Here is a 17660-nt window from a genome sequence, read left to right on the forward strand (position 1 = left end):
TCAATTTGAAGTCAATTTTCATTGAGAAACTTTTCTCAATTTGAAGTCAATTTCTATAGAGAAACATTTCTCAATTTAAAGTCAATTTCCATAGAGAAACTTTTCTTAATTTGAAGTCAATTTCTATAGAAAAACTTTTCTCGATTTCTATACAGAAACTTTTCTTAATTTCTATAGAAAAACTTCTCTCAATCTGAAGTCAATTTCAATAGAGAACTATTTCGCAATTTGAAATCAATATCTATAGAGACATTTTTCTCTATTTGAAGTCAATTTCTAAAGAGAAATATTTCGCAATTTGAAATCAATTTATACAGAGAAACTTTTCTAAAATTGAAGTAAATTTCCATAGAGAAACTTGTCTCAATTTGAAGTCAATTTCTATAAAATTTTCTCAATTTCTATAGAGAAACTTTTCTCAATATGAAGTGAATTTCTATAGAGCAACTTTTCTCAATTTTGAAACTTACTACAATTTGAAGACAATTTCAATAGAGAAACTTGAGAGAAACTTACTTCAATTTGAAGTATTTCCTTAAGAGAAACATAATTCTAAAGAGAAAAAAACATTTCCTAAAGAGAAAATTACTTCAATTTTAAGTAATTTTCTTATAAGAAACTTACATCAATTTAAAGTAATTTCCTTAAGAAAAACTTACTTTAATTTGAAGTAATTTTTTTAAGAGAGACTTAGTTCAATTTGAAGTATATTCCTTAAGAGAAACTTACTTCAATTTGAAGTAATTTCATTAAGAGAAACTTGCTTCAATTTGAAGTAATTTTTTAAGAGAGACTTAGTTCAATTTGAAGTAATTTCTTTAATAGAAACTTACTTCAATTTGAAGTATTTCCTTAAGAGAAACTTACTTCAATTTAAAGTAATTTTCTTAAGAGAAACTTACTTCAATTTGAAGAAATTTTCTTAAGAGAAACTTACATCAATTTAAAATAATTTCCTTAAGAGAAACTTACTTTAATTTGATAATTTTTTTAAAAGAGACTTAGTTCAATTTGAAGTAATTTCCTTAAGTGAAACTTCACTAAATTTGAAGTATATTCCTTAAGAGAGACTTAGTTCAATATGAATTAATTTCCTTAAGAGAAACTTACTATAATTTGGAGAAAATTTCTTAAGAGAAATTTACTTGAATTTTAAGTAATTTCCTTACGTGATTTCCTTAAGAGTAACTTATTCAAATTTGAAGTAATTTCCTTAATAGAAACTTTATTAAATTTGAAGTAATTTCCTTAAGAGATACATACTTCAATTTGGAAAAATTTCCTTAAGAGAATTTTTGTAAAATTCTAAAAATATTCGTTTATTGGGAAACAGTGTACTGTGGCTTTTAGTAACATTTAGATTTAAATACAATACAAACACAACAAAGTCGTTGTCATTTAACGAGCTTTTACACTTCATCACACAATTGTTGTTGTCATTCATTTATGGCTTTATATGAGAAAAAAAAGAATAGTTTGTTGTGATTTAGTTGTTGTGCTCAGGGTGCTGCTGCTGCTGCTTCTGCTGTTGCATATAGAAAGTGGGGTTATAGTGTTAAATTACTTTAACTATTGCAGATGATGGTTTAGAAACAATAAAAACAATGGGGTTAAAATTATACAGGTTAATTTATTGTGCAAATAAGCAACACTTGCACTAGTAGAAATATAAAAAAAACTAAAATGCTATAATGTGACAATTTAAACAAGTATTTAGAGAGATTAGCTTTTTTTAAAATATAAGAATAAATAAAGAGAGGGAAGACAAATTTCATATTGATTTTACAGAAAATATATTTAATATAATGAAACAAAACATGGCAATATTTCACACTGTGTTCTTGATTTTTATATATGTATTTTCTTTGGTAAAATTCTAGTGTTTAAATAAATTGTGCACTTACCCAATAGCAATAACTTAATATCCTTTGCCGCTTGTATGCCATCCTCTTTAAGATTTTTCTCAATCTGCTTGGAACGTTGTATGGCAGCGCGCTCTTCAGCTGATGTAGTGCAACCCATTTTAGATGTTTTTTTTGTTGTTGTAGTTGTTGTTGTAGTTGTAGTAGTTGGTTTTAGAGGTTTGATGAAGTTGTTTTAAAGTTATAAATATTTTGCCTTTGATTTATTAGTTGTATAAAAAAGTTTTTTTTTATTTATTTTAGTTCGTAACACTTTAGTCTGCAACCTAAAAAGTGGGAGGGGTATTGTGGTGTTAAGGAGTTTCCTTTTAATATTTTTTTTTTTTGTTTTTCTTCTTTTGTTTAATGGTATTTATTTTATAAATGAAGACTAATTTGTTAGTTTATTTATTTTATATTAAAGGGAGGGTTATCGACACTTATTATTCATTTAATTTTAATGAATTTTGTAAGGGTTTCGTTTTTATTATAATAAATACTGTAGTAAAATAGAAAAAGAAAAAATAAAAAAAAGATTTTTATTAAATATTTGCAAAATAGTAAGGGGGAAAATAGATCAGTATTTACTCTTCTTTTATTTGGTATTAAAGAGTAAAGTACTGGCCTTATATTAATTGTGACTCTGCAACAACATTATTGTCACCAATTTTTTTGTGTTTTAAATAAATATAACTATTAAATAATTTATAAATGTATACATAAAGAGATAATTTGCATTGTTTATATTTATAGTTTGTTTAATTAATTTTTAAACCACAATTCATTAAACCCCACTTAATGGAAGGAGAGAATTAACCGTTTTTTTATTTTAAAGCCTAAAAGTATACACTAGTTACTAATTTGCCTACGAAGCAATTTGTTTTATAAAGTGGGAGCAGTAGGCGTGGTCCATCTGCTCAATATTGAAAATCATTGTAGCCATGGGCGATGTACAGTGCTGTGTTCCCATATAAGCAAAGAGCAAAAATAGAGATACCGTAATAAAAATAAAAGTTTGTAAATTATCATTTCTTATAATAAAATAAAAAGATTTTGAAATCTTCAAATTCAATATTTTTCAATATTCTGTATTAAAAATTTTGAATATGATATAAAACTCTCCTATAAAATATTTTTTTCTTCATTACCCTTCTTGGAAGCATATGGCTTCCACAAAGCATCTCCATCTTATACGATTTCGTGCAATTGTTTTCGAGTCTTTCACATGTAAGATTGCACTGTGTTTTAGTATCGATCGTCTCCTTGAACGATATTGCTATTAGATCAAGTCTATTGTTATTTTGTCTTGTATCAGTTTCCTTCCGCGGTTGTTATTCCAGCTAAGTAGATGATTGGTCAACTGCAGCAGGTCCTAGGATATATGTACGATGTTGTCATAAGATCCAGTCTATTACTATTTTGCCTTGTATCAGTTTCGTTAATCGCTTGTTGTTAAAAAATGTTATAAAGCTTTTAAAAATCTTCAAATTGTAAAGAATGCTGAATAACAAGGGCTTTCATCAGGCGGTGTGTAACAACATTCCAGACGATTCCAAAAATAAAACTAAGAAATCAAACAATCTACCTAAAGGGTCTTCCAATAGGGACTTCCGAACTTTGACATTTCATATCGGCTATATTGTTGAAGCTACATCTGTCGAAATGGTTGTCATTTATTCAGTTTGTTTTACCAAGCTACCATGAACCGATATATCGTTAAACAACACGTGCAAATTATAAAATTTTGTTATCAAAATGGGTGTTATGTTCGGGAAAAGATCCGCGAGATACGCGTATTTTACGGGATGAGGCCCATTTCAGGATCAATGGGTACGTTAACAAACAATATTTCGAATTTGAGACGATACCAATCCACAGGAGATCCAAGAGCTGTGGCCAGGTTATCACCATGAATTAAATGATATGGACACCAGTGAAACAGTTTCAACAGTACAGCGCCACGTGCCACACAGCTCATGTCACATTGAACATTCTGCATTGTCATCTCACGTGGAGGTGATGTGAACCGGCCACCGACATCGAGCGATTTGACCCCGTTACACTTTTTCTTGTGCGGTTTTCCTAAGTCGCAGTTCTATGAGAATAAGATACAATCCACAGCAGCCCTCAAAGCCAACATAACCCATGCCATCGGTCAAATTCAACCTGATTTATGTGCCAGAGTCAATGAAAATAGGACATTTTGAACACGCATCACCCAGCGAAGCCGCAACTGACATTTGCACTATGTTATATTCCATACATAATGCCATGGATAGCCCTCTTCAACGAAGGGCAAATGAAAATGTCCACCGTTTGCCTTCCAGCACGACCGAATTCTGATAAGCCAAGTGTCTATCGCAGTACAGATTTAAACAGATTAACTTTAATTCTACCACACAACAGAGAATAAGAAATTAATATTCATATATTAGGGGAACGTGTTCAGGAAGACTCTCCAGCGATTTCTATCTTGTGCCACAAGTCGGATTTGAGCCCACATGAGTCCTTGTTGTCGATGCTCCGCTTCTACAGATCTTCTCCATGTTGTTCGTTGTCGTCCCAAATTTCGTCTCCCTTGCGGATTCCATTGTAAACTGGCCTATTCTATGTTCAAGATGTCTTTAGGCAGAGTGTAGCCCACCCACGACCATTTACGATTGCGGATTTCGTGGACGAAGGGAGTTTGGTTGCTAATTGACAGCAGGTCGGCGTTTGTGATGGGGTTTGCACAAAATATTTTGTTTATTTTGAACATTTATTTGAAGTTTTGTTATTAAGGACTCAGTGATTTTCCACGTTTCACATCCGTAAAGAAGTACCGACCGTAAAGAAGTGTGCCGCATTAAAATTTGGGAAGAATTCCAGACTTTAATCAATTTAGGGTTTAAAAATTTGGAAGACAAGTAATGCAAACCATACTCTGAAAAACAAACCACAATTCATAACTTAAAGGATTAGATCTGGACTGCCAATAATTAGTAGAAATAAAATTTTGCAAATTATTCTTTAAACTGGATTGTGTCATTTTTGGCTTATATTCTGGGACAGGTCCATTGTTAATTTTTAAATCAGCCCAATTATGAAAAAAAATTCCCCGAGAGTTTAGGAAAAATAAGAAAAGGGAAAAAACTCCCGGGGAATTTTTTTTTCATAATTGGGCTGAATGTGTTTTTTAGTTGATTCACAATAGTCTCCAAAAGGTCACAATTGTTGTGTTTTTATTATTTTTCCCAAAAATTAAGCAGGTGCACTCTAGGAACCACTTTCAATGTTTGTCGTGATTATCTTGCATAGACTCTTTCATTTTGTTTGTTGAAAGACTCATCCACTTTGAAAATTGTCTCATTTGTAAACGGAGGGTGCTGCAGGCACCTAAAAACGAGCTGAGCTTTGTTTCTAATATTGGGTGTATGACTTAAAAAAAAAATTTTCCGACCCTATAAAGTATATTCTAGATCCTTATAGATAGCGGAGTCGATTAAGCCATGTCCGTCTGTCTGTCCGTCTGTCTGTCCGTCTGTCTGTTGAAATCAATTTTCTGAAGACCCCAGATATCTTCGGGATCCAAATCTTCAATAATTCTGTCAGACATGCTTTCGAGAATTTTGCTATTTAAAATCAGCAAAATCGGTCCACAAATGACTGAGATATGAGGAAAAAACCGGGACTACATCGATTTTTGATCTATTTTTGACCTATATCTGAATTACTAAGTCATTAATATAAACAATATGAATATCTACACAGAGAAAACAGATTCGTAGTAGCAACCGAATTTGATGCTAATCGAATGATTCGGTTGCGCACATTAAATTGATCGGTTCTATCAACTGAAAGTCAGAAGATGAAGAATTTCTTTTGCATGTATAAACCGATGGAACACATTCACCATAAGCTTTAGTGAGAAATCGGTGTTCTTCAGCGGCACTCTTCAAATAAAACATTAACCATTTTTTCATAATCCACTTTTAACTTCATAAAAGGTTTTTAAAACAAAATTTCCATATAAAATTTGTTTTATAAACCTTTGATTTAAATTTTAAAATTTGATTATGAATATAACCTTAAATCAGCAACTAAAAATTTCTACTTTTCTTAGCGTTTGATAAAAAAAAAGAAGAAATTAAACCATATTTTCAAAGAAGTACTTCTCGTAACCTAATAATCAAAGAAATAAATGCTTGCATTTAAAATTTACACAGAAAACACTAAACTCTGCTATTTATTCGTTTCATATTAAAGCATAAAAAAGCAGCTTAGTTTCTTTCATTTCTTTTGTATTGCTCATATGCTTTCAAGCACAAATAAAACAGAGCAGAAATAAAAGTAAAAAAGAAAACACAAATATCCTTTATATGGTTTATTAGTTTTTTATTTTTTGCTGTTGTTAAAAGCCTTTTGAGAGAGAAAAAGTCATAAAAAATAAATCAAATCATCATACAAATTCAATAACATAATTCAAGTAGAATTTTCTGCAATATAAATTTCCTCTCTGGCAAGTGGAAATGAGAATAGGAGGGAGGTAGGAAGGCTGGCAGGTAGGAGAGAGGAGACATAGAGCAGGCAGGGACTAAAATGCATTGCATTTTATTCACAGTTCGTAATCGACATTTAAATATACACCTAAAGGCTAGACTACTAGTAATGTAATGTAAGTATGTAATTGTATGTGTTTTAAGTACATTTTTGTTGTTGTTGTTGTGTCTCTGCAGTTAATGTTTAAAGAATGTCTAGTGTAGTTGTTATTGCTGTTGTTGTTGTTGGTACTTGTTCAAGTTACTTGTTGAAAATTGTGTGCAATACAGCAACAACATTAAACCGAGTAGTTACAAACAGTGGGTGACAATACAATGGAAACTTTCTAAAATAAATTCAAACTTACCAGGTTTTCTATTAAAATATTGTAAATATCAGGGTTAAAGTTTTAAAAATATAGAAGAAAAATTAACTAAATCAAAAGAATATTGTTAAAAATTTGCGTTAGCGATTTGAATCTAACGGCCTGAATAATGAATGCCTGCACATTCATCATGTTTATAAACGTTTCCATCAGTAGAAGCTACAACTTATCAACAATGTTGATAGCACGCAGTTATTACTATTATTTGTAAGTATGGCAACACTAAATGTTTAAGCTGCTTAGATTAAAACTGAAAGCTCTAAAATACGAATATTCTAGTTTTGTCCGTTAAGAACAATCATGATGATACTCGAAGGAATTTGGTGCTGTCTATAAATCATAGAGTTTGTTACAGTAAACATCAACTGTATTACCAGTGTATAATTGTATATTATAAAGTGTGAAATTTAAGTGTGTGTATTTCGGCGAATTATAAACGTGTATAAAAACACTGAGTGACTATTTAAACTGTTGTTGCATAAATTTAAATAAATAAAGAGTTGTTACAAATGTTAAACTGCTTTTATTTGCAATCAAAAGTATCCGGTTTATTTAAAGGAAATAAACCACTGTTTTTAAAAGGTAAAAAAGTAATAAAGTAATATTTTACTGTAATTTCAATGTTTATTTTATTTTGATAATTAACTATTTTCCGTGTTAGTCCGTGACTTTTTGAATTTCCCACCTCTTAATTGAAATGGCAACACTGCTCCTGTCAACAGCCATCTGTCAAAATTTGAACTGGATTTTTTTCCGATTTTGACCCATTGTATGTCCAACTTACTATGGTCTTATATACATCATTGGAAAAATAATTTTGACAAAAAAAAAATTTTAATGAAAAAAAAGTTCGGGTTAAAAAATATTTTTCCCGATTTTGACCCATTGTAGGTCCAACTTACTATGGTCTTATATACATCATTGCAAAGGTCTTTGCAATATCTATCATTAGATATCCATATTGTCTATATTAATAACTTAGTAATCGAGATATACATAGGTCAAAAATTGAGGTTGTCCTGATTTTTTCCTTATATCTCAGCTTTTTGTGGACCGATTTTCTCGATTTTAAATAGCAACCGAGCCGGAAGAATTCCGGAGATATTGATGTATGAATCGTGTAAGTTATTTGGGGGCTTCGGAAAGTTGATTTCAACAGACAGGCGGACATGGTTTAATCGACCCGCTATACACACTTAATAGGGTCGGAAATGAAAAATGTAGAAATTGCAAACGAAATGACAAACTTATATATACCCTTCTCACGAATGTAAAGGGGAAAAAATGATGCATAATGATGATAATTGAATTTTTTTTGCAGCTTCCGGGTCAATATTTTTATGTTGCTGATGTTCCAGGAAATGTTGCAGATAAGTTTAGTACCCAAAAGCAGAAAATTTTCCCAAAAAGTTATTGGTATGGCAAGCAAAATGCAGTTGCGGCAAAAGAAGACAAACATTTGTTACAAAAGGCTCTATAAATACCGATATTTACATCATGGAATTTTTACAAAAGAGGATGCTTCCATTCATAAGATTTCTTAATGTGTTCACTTATTTTTGGCCAGCTTTGGAATTGTACCAAGAGAGGCTAATCCTCCAAACTGCCTGGAACTAACATCAGTGAAGAGATATTGGGCTCTTATTAAAAGAGAATTGAAGAGCACAAAAAGGTGTCCAAAAGTGTGGAAGATTTTAAACGAAGATGGACTACGTATTCAAAAAAGTGAAAAGGTTCACATATTAAGATTTTTTCGATTTCAGTACTTAAATTAAAAAAAAAATACTTTAATTGAATATTTAGAAAGGTTTTCATTGTATTTTGTCGCTCACTGTATATACAAACATACTTGCATAGCAGTTGTGCAAAAAGAGAGGGAGTATGAATGAGTACAAGTATTAAATCAAAATGAAAAAATATAAAATTGAAGGAGCAAATAAAAAAAAAAAAATAAACGACAACTGAAAATTTCTATTCCCAGTCTATAATTTATAGACTATTTGCACATTTTTATAAAATTGTCCCTGCATATGGTTGATGGCAGGAAAAACGAAATCATATTATATGACAGGGATGGCGCGCACATTTACCTTAAATGGCCAAATTTAGGATTTCATTACCACATTATTAAGTTACTTAGATGTCGTGTTTTTCTTCATTCTTCATTCTCAAAATCACTAGAAGTGATTTGTCCATGTTCCTTTTCAATATGTATCAGAAAAATTCAAAATTACTCTCTGGAATCTACCTTTTAGCTATTATTATGATGGTAGAAGGGATGTGGTCTGGGAGTAAATCCAACTAAAAAAGAACTGGCTATTTAAATTGTTATTTTAATTCTAATAAATAAAGACTTGTTACAATTTTTAAACGACTTATTGCTTTTATTTGCAATTAAAAGAATACGGTTTATTTAAAGGGAATAAACCACCATTTTTAAAATGTAAAAACATTACAAAATGCATATCTCTCTTCCTCAGGTAAGACAAGTTTTTGTATCTATACTGATGGTTCCAATTAGTGAAAGATACCGCTAATGGGCCGTCTTTGTCCACCTCTGTCATATGCATACACACAAACATGTTTGTGCATGTATAAAACTTTATATGTGTTTATATGTTGAATAGAAAAAACATTGACAGCCAAAGATGGCAAAAGAAATTAGCAAATTGTACTATTTTTGTTGAAAATTTGTACCTCTTCAGGATTATGTTAAATTGGCAACATTTTCGGGTGATAAATTGTTTTGATTTGTTAACAACTGTTGCGGAACAGATATTTATGGTCCACAATTAATACCAGCTTTCATATTATGGACATTGAATGTTGAAAATTTGTATAAACAGTGCAAAAATTGAGGATCTTTAAATTTGATCATAAAAATATATGTTCGGCCACTTAGTATTTTGAAATAAAATGGACATGTCTGCAAAAGAAACATCAAAGCGAAATGGTAAAACACAATTCCTCAGAAGACACCAATTAGAAAACTTTCATATGAGAACCCAACAAACTTTAATATTGTACCAAATAACTCAGGCAATTGTACCAATTTGTATTGCATTTTTTCATCTCTGACATGAATGGAGTAAAAGACTGTGAGCTCACTCACAATTTGTTTTAACAATGAGGCTAATGGAAATACAATGTTTTATTTTATTTCATTTTTTTTCTTCCTATTTTTCCTTTATAAAATTTTATGATATGGTGTTTTTTAAATTACCTTTAGATATTGATTTATTAGTATAATTGCCGAGCTTTATTTATTAGCAGAATAAAGTAATAGAAAAAATATAAAATAAAAATAATGACTGTACCACACTTTTGTTTAAAACAAAAAATTCACCACTAATTCAATAACTATTTGTGATTTTATTTATTATTTGTAATAAAGTAAAATTTAAAAATTGTGGGCGTTTAAAATTGTTGTTTCCGATGGCTTGCATTAGGTTATTGTCAGTTATTTTATTGATTTTATTCAAAAGTGGGTTTGTATTCAAGGCCAACATCTTCAAGCTTTCGAAAATTACTCAATTCCTTTTAATCAGTTATGTGATCGAAGTATGTCGATCGAAGGGAAAGATTCTGGAGACGAAGTGCACATGTAAGAAAGTAAAAGTTGGGAGTGCAATATTATGTGTCGGATTGTTTTTTCAGGGCAAGATATGGGACTAATTCATATCATAGAAGATATAATGACTGGAATCTGTTGCAGATCCAATTTAAACGATGTTATGTATCCATTCGCTGAAGAGAACATGCGCTAGTTGATGTTGAATTCCACCACGACAATAACCTCAAACACACATCTAGGATTGTAACTGAGTGGTTACAATCCAATGAGGTTAATGTTTTGAAGTGGCCTGCCCAATCACCAGATCTCAAAACACGAGGGCGGGGTCTTACTCTTACTCTGAAACTACAACACTGCTCCTGTCAGCAGGCACAATATTTTTTAAAATTTTTATTTAAAAATATTTTTTTTTATTTAGTAAAAAATTTTTTTCAAAATTTTATTTTTTTAAATTATTCAAAATTTTTTAAAAAAAATCTATGATTAGATATCCATATTGTATATATTAAAGACTTAGTAGACCAGATATAGATAATTTTTTTATTTTTTTATTAATTTCTGTAAAAAATTTTGAAAATTTGTGTTTTAAATTTTTAAAAATTTCAATTTTTGTTAAAAAATTTTAAAAATTTCTATTTTAAATTTTTCGAAATTTTTTAAAATTTTTATAAATAATTTTCAAACATTCTTTTAAATTTAAAAAAAAAAATATTTTTTTTAAATTTATTACTGAAACATTTCTATTTAAAATTTTCCAAAGATGTATTAAATTTTTTTTTTTAATTTTTCAAAATTTCACCACTAAAATTTTTCAAAAAATTTGATTTCTTTTTTAATTTTTGTAAAAAAATGTTCAAAATTTCTATGTTAAATTTTTGTAAATAATTTTCAAAATTTCTTTTTTGGAATCTGGAATCGGTTTCAGATCCAATTTAAACGATGTTATGTATCTATCCGCTGAAGAGAATATGCGCCTAGTTGAGCAATTCCACCACGACAATAAACTCAAACACAAATCTAGGATTGTAACTGAGTGGTTACAATCCATTGAGGCTAATGTTTTGAAGTGGCCTGCCCAATCGCCAGATCTCAAAACACGAGGGCGGGTCTTACTCTTACTCTGAATGTACAACACTGCTCCTGTCAGCAGGCAAAATATTTCTATCATTAGATATCCATATTGTCTATATTAATGACTTAGTAATCCAGATATAGATACATTTTTTATTTTTTTTTTAATTTCTGTAAAAAAATTTCAAATTTTTAAAAATATCCATTTTAAATTTTTCGAAATTTCTATTTTAAATTTTTCAAACATTCTTTTAAATTTCTTTAAATATATATATATTTTTTTTTAAATTTATAACTGAAAATTTTTTTTTAATTTTTAAATTTTTTTTAAAAATTTCACCACTAAAATTTTTAAAAAAATTAGATTTTTTTTTAATATTTGTAAAAAAAATTTTCAAAATTTCTATTTTAAATTTTTGTAAATAATTTTCAAAATTTCTTTTTTAATTTTTTTAAAAAAAATAATTCTTTAGTCAAGAATTTTTTTTTTTAATAAATTTGGCTTTTTAGTTTTCCCGATTTTAACCCATTGTAGATCCAACTAACTATGGCGTTGTATACGTCTTTGGAAAGATCTTTGAAGTATCTATCATTAGATATCCATATTGTCTATATTAATGAATTAGTTATTCAGAGGTTGTCCTTGTTTTTTTCCTACCGCTACCGAACCGAGTCTATAGCAAATATTTGATTTTAACAGAAACTTGATTTTAAAAATTCTTTTAAATTTTAATCTTCAAGTATACTTTGGTGAAGGGTGTATAAGATTCGGCACAACTGAATCACCCCTATCGTGAAAAACATGTGAAATTTATGTTCCCATGAAATATTCATTTCCCTCGAAGGGAAAATTGCTATCGTGATATTCCCCTAAAATTTTCATTCACAATAGTTGATTTTGTTCGTAGCAGCTGTTTATTGTTTACAAAATTTCATCTAAAAATTTCACAAAATGGGGAATTTTTTCACGTGAACAAAGTTTATGAACGAAAAATGGGAAATGGAAACATACTTCATGTGAAATTTTGATTCGAGATAGGGGTGAATATTTATAGCTAGCTCTCTTACTTGTCATAACATAGTCTGCCAAATAAAAATAACCAGCAAATAATAAGCTAAACATTACTTTGATGTCGCTAAAAAACTAATTACATAACCCATTGATTATAAGGACTTACAGAATGTCAGTTTAGTTACTTCATTACGATACGGTAACGGATTAATAGACAAATAATTTTGTTTGTAAAGTCTTTTGGCAGAAAAGAAATCAACTTAGCCATATGAAGCTGTTGAGCTTCATGTTTAAAAGCATTTTCATGATACATTAACAAAGTTATTTTGTTAAACGCTCAAGTTGCTATTATTTTTCTTCAACCATCTTTTCATAAAACATTCTTCGAAACAATCAATGGAGCAAATCACTCACTAGTAATGTAAAATGTATGCTTACATACTATAATTTATTAAGGCCAGATTAAAACAGTTATCATTTACCCTAAATTACGCCATCTTTTATTATATTTACTCCGACATTTTGTTTAACAAATTTTTTGGTAAACTACTGTGAAAATTTGACTACTTCCTAAAAAAAACCTTTAAGTCTATAAATAATAAAATTATCTTATCAGAAAAATACAATAACCAAAACACCAAAAAGTATGCAATGATAAAATATTTTTTGACAAAAGATAATAAGGAATATTTTTTCTCATTAAATTAATATGTACATTAGGCTGGCGCCGTTTTTATGGGAAACAAAATAAGGTGTCCATGTTCCCAGCTAAAATTAAAATTTAGTTTGAGGAGACCATTTCTCAAAATGTTCGTCCAGGCGTCAGTTTTTGGAGACCTGCACCAAAGGATAAATTGTTTTCAAACGTTTAATGTTTTCTGTGATTTATTTTATATTTCTCGCAAAAGGAAGCATATGAAATATTAGTTAGTCTTCGTGCAAGTCCAAATATATTTAAAGTTTTGTAATTTTAGGCAGACATTTTAAGTTTATTTAAATTTTGGCGGAGTTTTCCCAATTTGTTAGCTTTTAAATTGAAACATTTGAAAAATATAAATTAATTCAAAGCATTAACCATTGTTAGCTATGACCTTTTACCATCTTTCTGATAAGATATGGATTCCGATTGAGGCCATGAACGAATCAAGCCAATTTCAGAGCGTTCTGCATCGATTGAAACAAATAGTAGTCTGGACTATAAGACGGGCGAGGCAAAACTTCCCAATCACTTCTTTCTATATAGTTTATAACAGGGATTTAAAAATGCGGACGATCATTGTCTTGATGGAATATTAGTTTCATGCCTAGACCATTTTGGTGATTCGGATCAAAAATTATTTTCTTTATGGATGAATCCTGCTGCTCGCAAATGTTTTATAATTGCTTCTTGAGTAGCTTCCAATAATTTTGCAAGCTCTTGTTGTGTTTTACGAAAATCTTAATGGAGTAATGCCATCAATTTTTGGTCTGAGCCGAACAAACCAATCTGCATCGATCCAATCAAATAGAGGTCGGACGGGACAAGGTCCGATCTACCAACCACTTCATTCTAAATACTTTTTAACAGGTATTGCAACATGTGGCCGAGCGTTCTCATTATAGAATATTAGAGTTTCAAATCTTGCTGCATATTCTGGGCATTTTTCGACAAATCTCGCTTCAAACGAATAAGTTGCTTTCGGTAGAGGTTCCCTGTGATAGTCGTACCAGATTTCATTAGCTCATAATGGGTAGTACCCTTTTGGTCCCACCAAATACAAAGTATTTCCTTAGCGCCATGGAGTTTTGGCTTTGGTGTCGATTCGACTGGTTGAAAGGGCTTCAAATACGATATGTTACGCTTCGAGTTATAGTAATAAATCCAATCATCGCAAGTTATGATTCGGTGCAAATATTATTTTCTTTTTATTCAAGCAGCATTTGGAGCATGCAAAATCGCCTTTCAAGGTCTCTCGGCTTCAATTTCCCTGCATTTGGATGAATCTTGCCCCTTGCTAACTATTTGAAAATGAAGCTTGAGTAGATCCCAATGATTTTGCAAGCACTTGTTGAGTTTGACAACAATCTTCATGGACTAATACCTCCAATTCTTGGTCTTCAATCTTTTATGGCTGTCCTGGGCGATCTTTGTCTTCCATGTCTAAATCACCACTTCTGAACCGCACAAACCATCTCTCGCACGATGAAACCGTTGGAACATATTCTCTATAAGCTTCGAGTACTTTTTTAAATTAAAGAAGTAAAGCAAAACTTCCCGCATATGACGCTTTGTTTGACAATTTCGAATCAAAAAACTTTGTTGTTTACACTATTATGTTGAATAATTAAGTCAGAATAAATGACAGATTACATCTGTTATAAATTCACATAAGCAAATTATAAAAAAAGGCATTTCTATCCTTCGATCCAGCTCAGCAAATACTGTACTAAGAACAAACATTTTGAGAACAGGTAGGTATAGAATGAATTAAATTCTGATATTAGTTGGGAACATCCGAAACATTTTTCCGGGCTGCCCTAATTTACCTACATACATATGTAGAGCAAAATTAAGCACAATGGGAAATTAATAACGGCAGCCTAAATATTTAGATAAAAATAACTATGTGTGTTCTTATAGGAATTGATTGATTAAATTGCGATTGCAAAACAGCTAAAGCAATCAAGTTAAAAATTGAAAATCCTTAAAAAAGTAGCATGTTTTAGACATCTAAAACCGACAACAATTAGAATTTTAAATAAATGAGCCATCCTATCAATGGAAATTTAAAAATTCTACTTTTTTCCATTATTATTATTTGTCGCCTTTTGTGACAAACAAGTTTAAATAGTGGTTGTTAATATGTATTGTCCTGGAGATGGTGTTGTCAGTGGAGGCTCGTTTATAGAGCACATGCTACTTACAACACCTACACAAATTTCATACATTCGTACATACAAATACTACATACCTATTACAACTCGCTTGCTAAATGATTTTCTAGTTGACAGTCATCATTTAGTCCTTCCGTTTTATACTACTATTTCTTATTTACATACACACACATATGCATGCATGTACATGGAAAAATTTTCAGATAAGAATTGAAAATGTAATAAAAAAAAAAACTTACGGTGAGTTTTCTCTATTCCTTCTTTTGTTCATCATTCTTGAAAACACTAGATGAGTGCGCAACTCACTTCACACCTCTACCCATTAACAACAACATTAACCCTACATACATACATACACTTTATACAAAACACACATCCATACATACAAATACTCCACTCCAATTGAAAAACCCACCCCCTGCAAAAATAAAGAAGATATAAAATAAACACAACAAGAAACGTTAAAATAAAATGGAAATGAGAAAATGTAGCTGAATAAAATAGAGAAGTCGAAGCATGTTAGTTGTGGCAGAGCAAAACAGAACAGCGAAGCCATTATTAACAGAGTATGAAATAAACAGTAATGTCAATATACTATCATAAAATGTAGGATGTTTTTATAAAAAATCTAAAGTAAAGGTCTTTTTTTAGATTTAGTGTAATTTTTGTGGGGGTCCATTTGACAGATTTTTTATTCCATACTTAATCGGAACATGTCTTCTTTACAATCCAATATCTTGCCTTTGATTAGTTTTAGGAAGTCTCCCTCCTAAATGTTGGGTTTTTACGTATCTTACTCACGATATTTTTAAACTACTGATTTATTAATTGAATATTTATCACAGATTGTTTTTTGCTTCAATCTAGCTTAAATCGTTTATTATTTTCGTTTTCAAATGTTCGTAAATCATTTTGTCTGAAATCTAGTTTATGGGCGCCACTCTTTTTATGCTGAACATGATGGTATATTTGTCGATAGTCCCGGTTTCCCGAGATAATGTCCTCCAAAGTTCGAATATTGGACTTAGTGTATTTTTTATGTCAAAATTTTAATTTTTTTTAACCGATAATTTAACAGGATTTAACATATTAATTTTACTATTTAATAAATTTATTCACACGATTTCAGGCTTTTATTTAACGTATCTTACGGCCATATTTACTATCATATTCCCAAGTTATGGGTCTTTAAAGAAAACTATTTTTTGCGAAGCCGGTGTTCAACATATCATTGAGTTTAAAATTCTTCCTCCAGGCCATATCCTGTTAGTTATGAAACCTTTTTTATTCGAATCCGCATTTCGATCAATAAAACCAATAATTTAAAAGGTTTAAATTAAAGCTATAAATCTTGGCTACGATAATTTTTTAACTAAAAAAGATTTAAAAAAAAATTCAGATCAGACATCAAAAATCAGGAACTGGGTCAAAATATGTTAATAATTTGGGATGCTTAAATCACATTTTAAATCTATTTTAAGAAGCTTTCAAAATATATGTGTAGTATTTGGTAAAAGATCATGTACATATTTCAATACTGAAAAAATGGAAAATAATTTGCAAAATAGTGTCCATTTTATTGTGACCCACTGTATAAATTATTGGATGTGAGTTATATTCATCAGTTTCTCGTTTAAAATTCTATAATTTAAGTTTTCTCTTTATGTTTCTCCTTAACAATCAGTATTCGGCTAAAATTTTAGCAAATTCGAAGAAAAATCGTTTAAAATTACACAAAATTTTGAAAATTTTCGTTTTCTGATTGAGTTACGCAGTAATCGATTTTTCTCCTTAACATTCAATATTCGGCTAAAATTTTAGCAAATTCGAAGAAAAATCGTTTAAAATTACACAAAATTTCGAAAAGTTTCGTTTTCTGATTGAGTTACGCAGTAACCCGATTTTTTAAATAAACCAAAAGCAAATATTCGTATTTTCCTTAGTAATTAAATCTTAATAGAGGAGTTAACGTAAATCACCAATAAACCTCTAAAAGCAGCCAGCATAAAAATCGCTACGTGGTTATTACCGATGAAACCAAAAAATACACACGGTAGTATTTTCCAGTATGTATGTTTATGCACTCGGGCGCACCAGGGAAAAACAACAAAAATACACCACCGCCTAGCGACGACTTCAACAGAATTATGTACAAGTATAATTTTTTTTATGTAAAGCACACATAATGTAGTAAAAATTTGGAAAAAAAATTTGAATATTTGTGCAATAATACTACTAATGCTATATGATGAAGAATTATCATTGATACACATCAAAACGTTAGTATTAACATTTGAAAAGCTGCACTGTAGCTGAGAAGTTTGC

At 30.1% G+C, this 17660-nt stretch overlaps 1 protein-coding gene across 1 annotated transcript in view; it reads right to left on the bottom strand.

Annotated features, from left to right (window-relative positions):
• Galphao (G protein alpha o subunit) overlaps positions 1 to 2068 on the bottom strand; it is a 131750-nt gene extending 129682 nt beyond the window's left edge. Inside the window, exon 1 of the mRNA XM_065514113.1 lies at positions 1905 to 2068. Within this exon, the coding sequence (XP_065370185.1) occupies positions 1905 to 2022 (118 nt within the window). The 5' untranslated portion in view covers positions 2023 to 2068. The remainder of the gene's footprint in view (positions 1 to 1904) is intronic.
• Positions 2069 to 17660: the final 15592 nt, after the last annotated feature.

The sequence above is a fragment of the Calliphora vicina genome, chromosome 5 (assembly GCF_958450345.1).
Source record: "Calliphora vicina chromosome 5, idCalVici1.1, whole genome shotgun sequence".
Lineage (NCBI taxonomy): Eukaryota > Metazoa > Arthropoda > Insecta > Diptera > Calliphoridae > Calliphora > Calliphora vicina.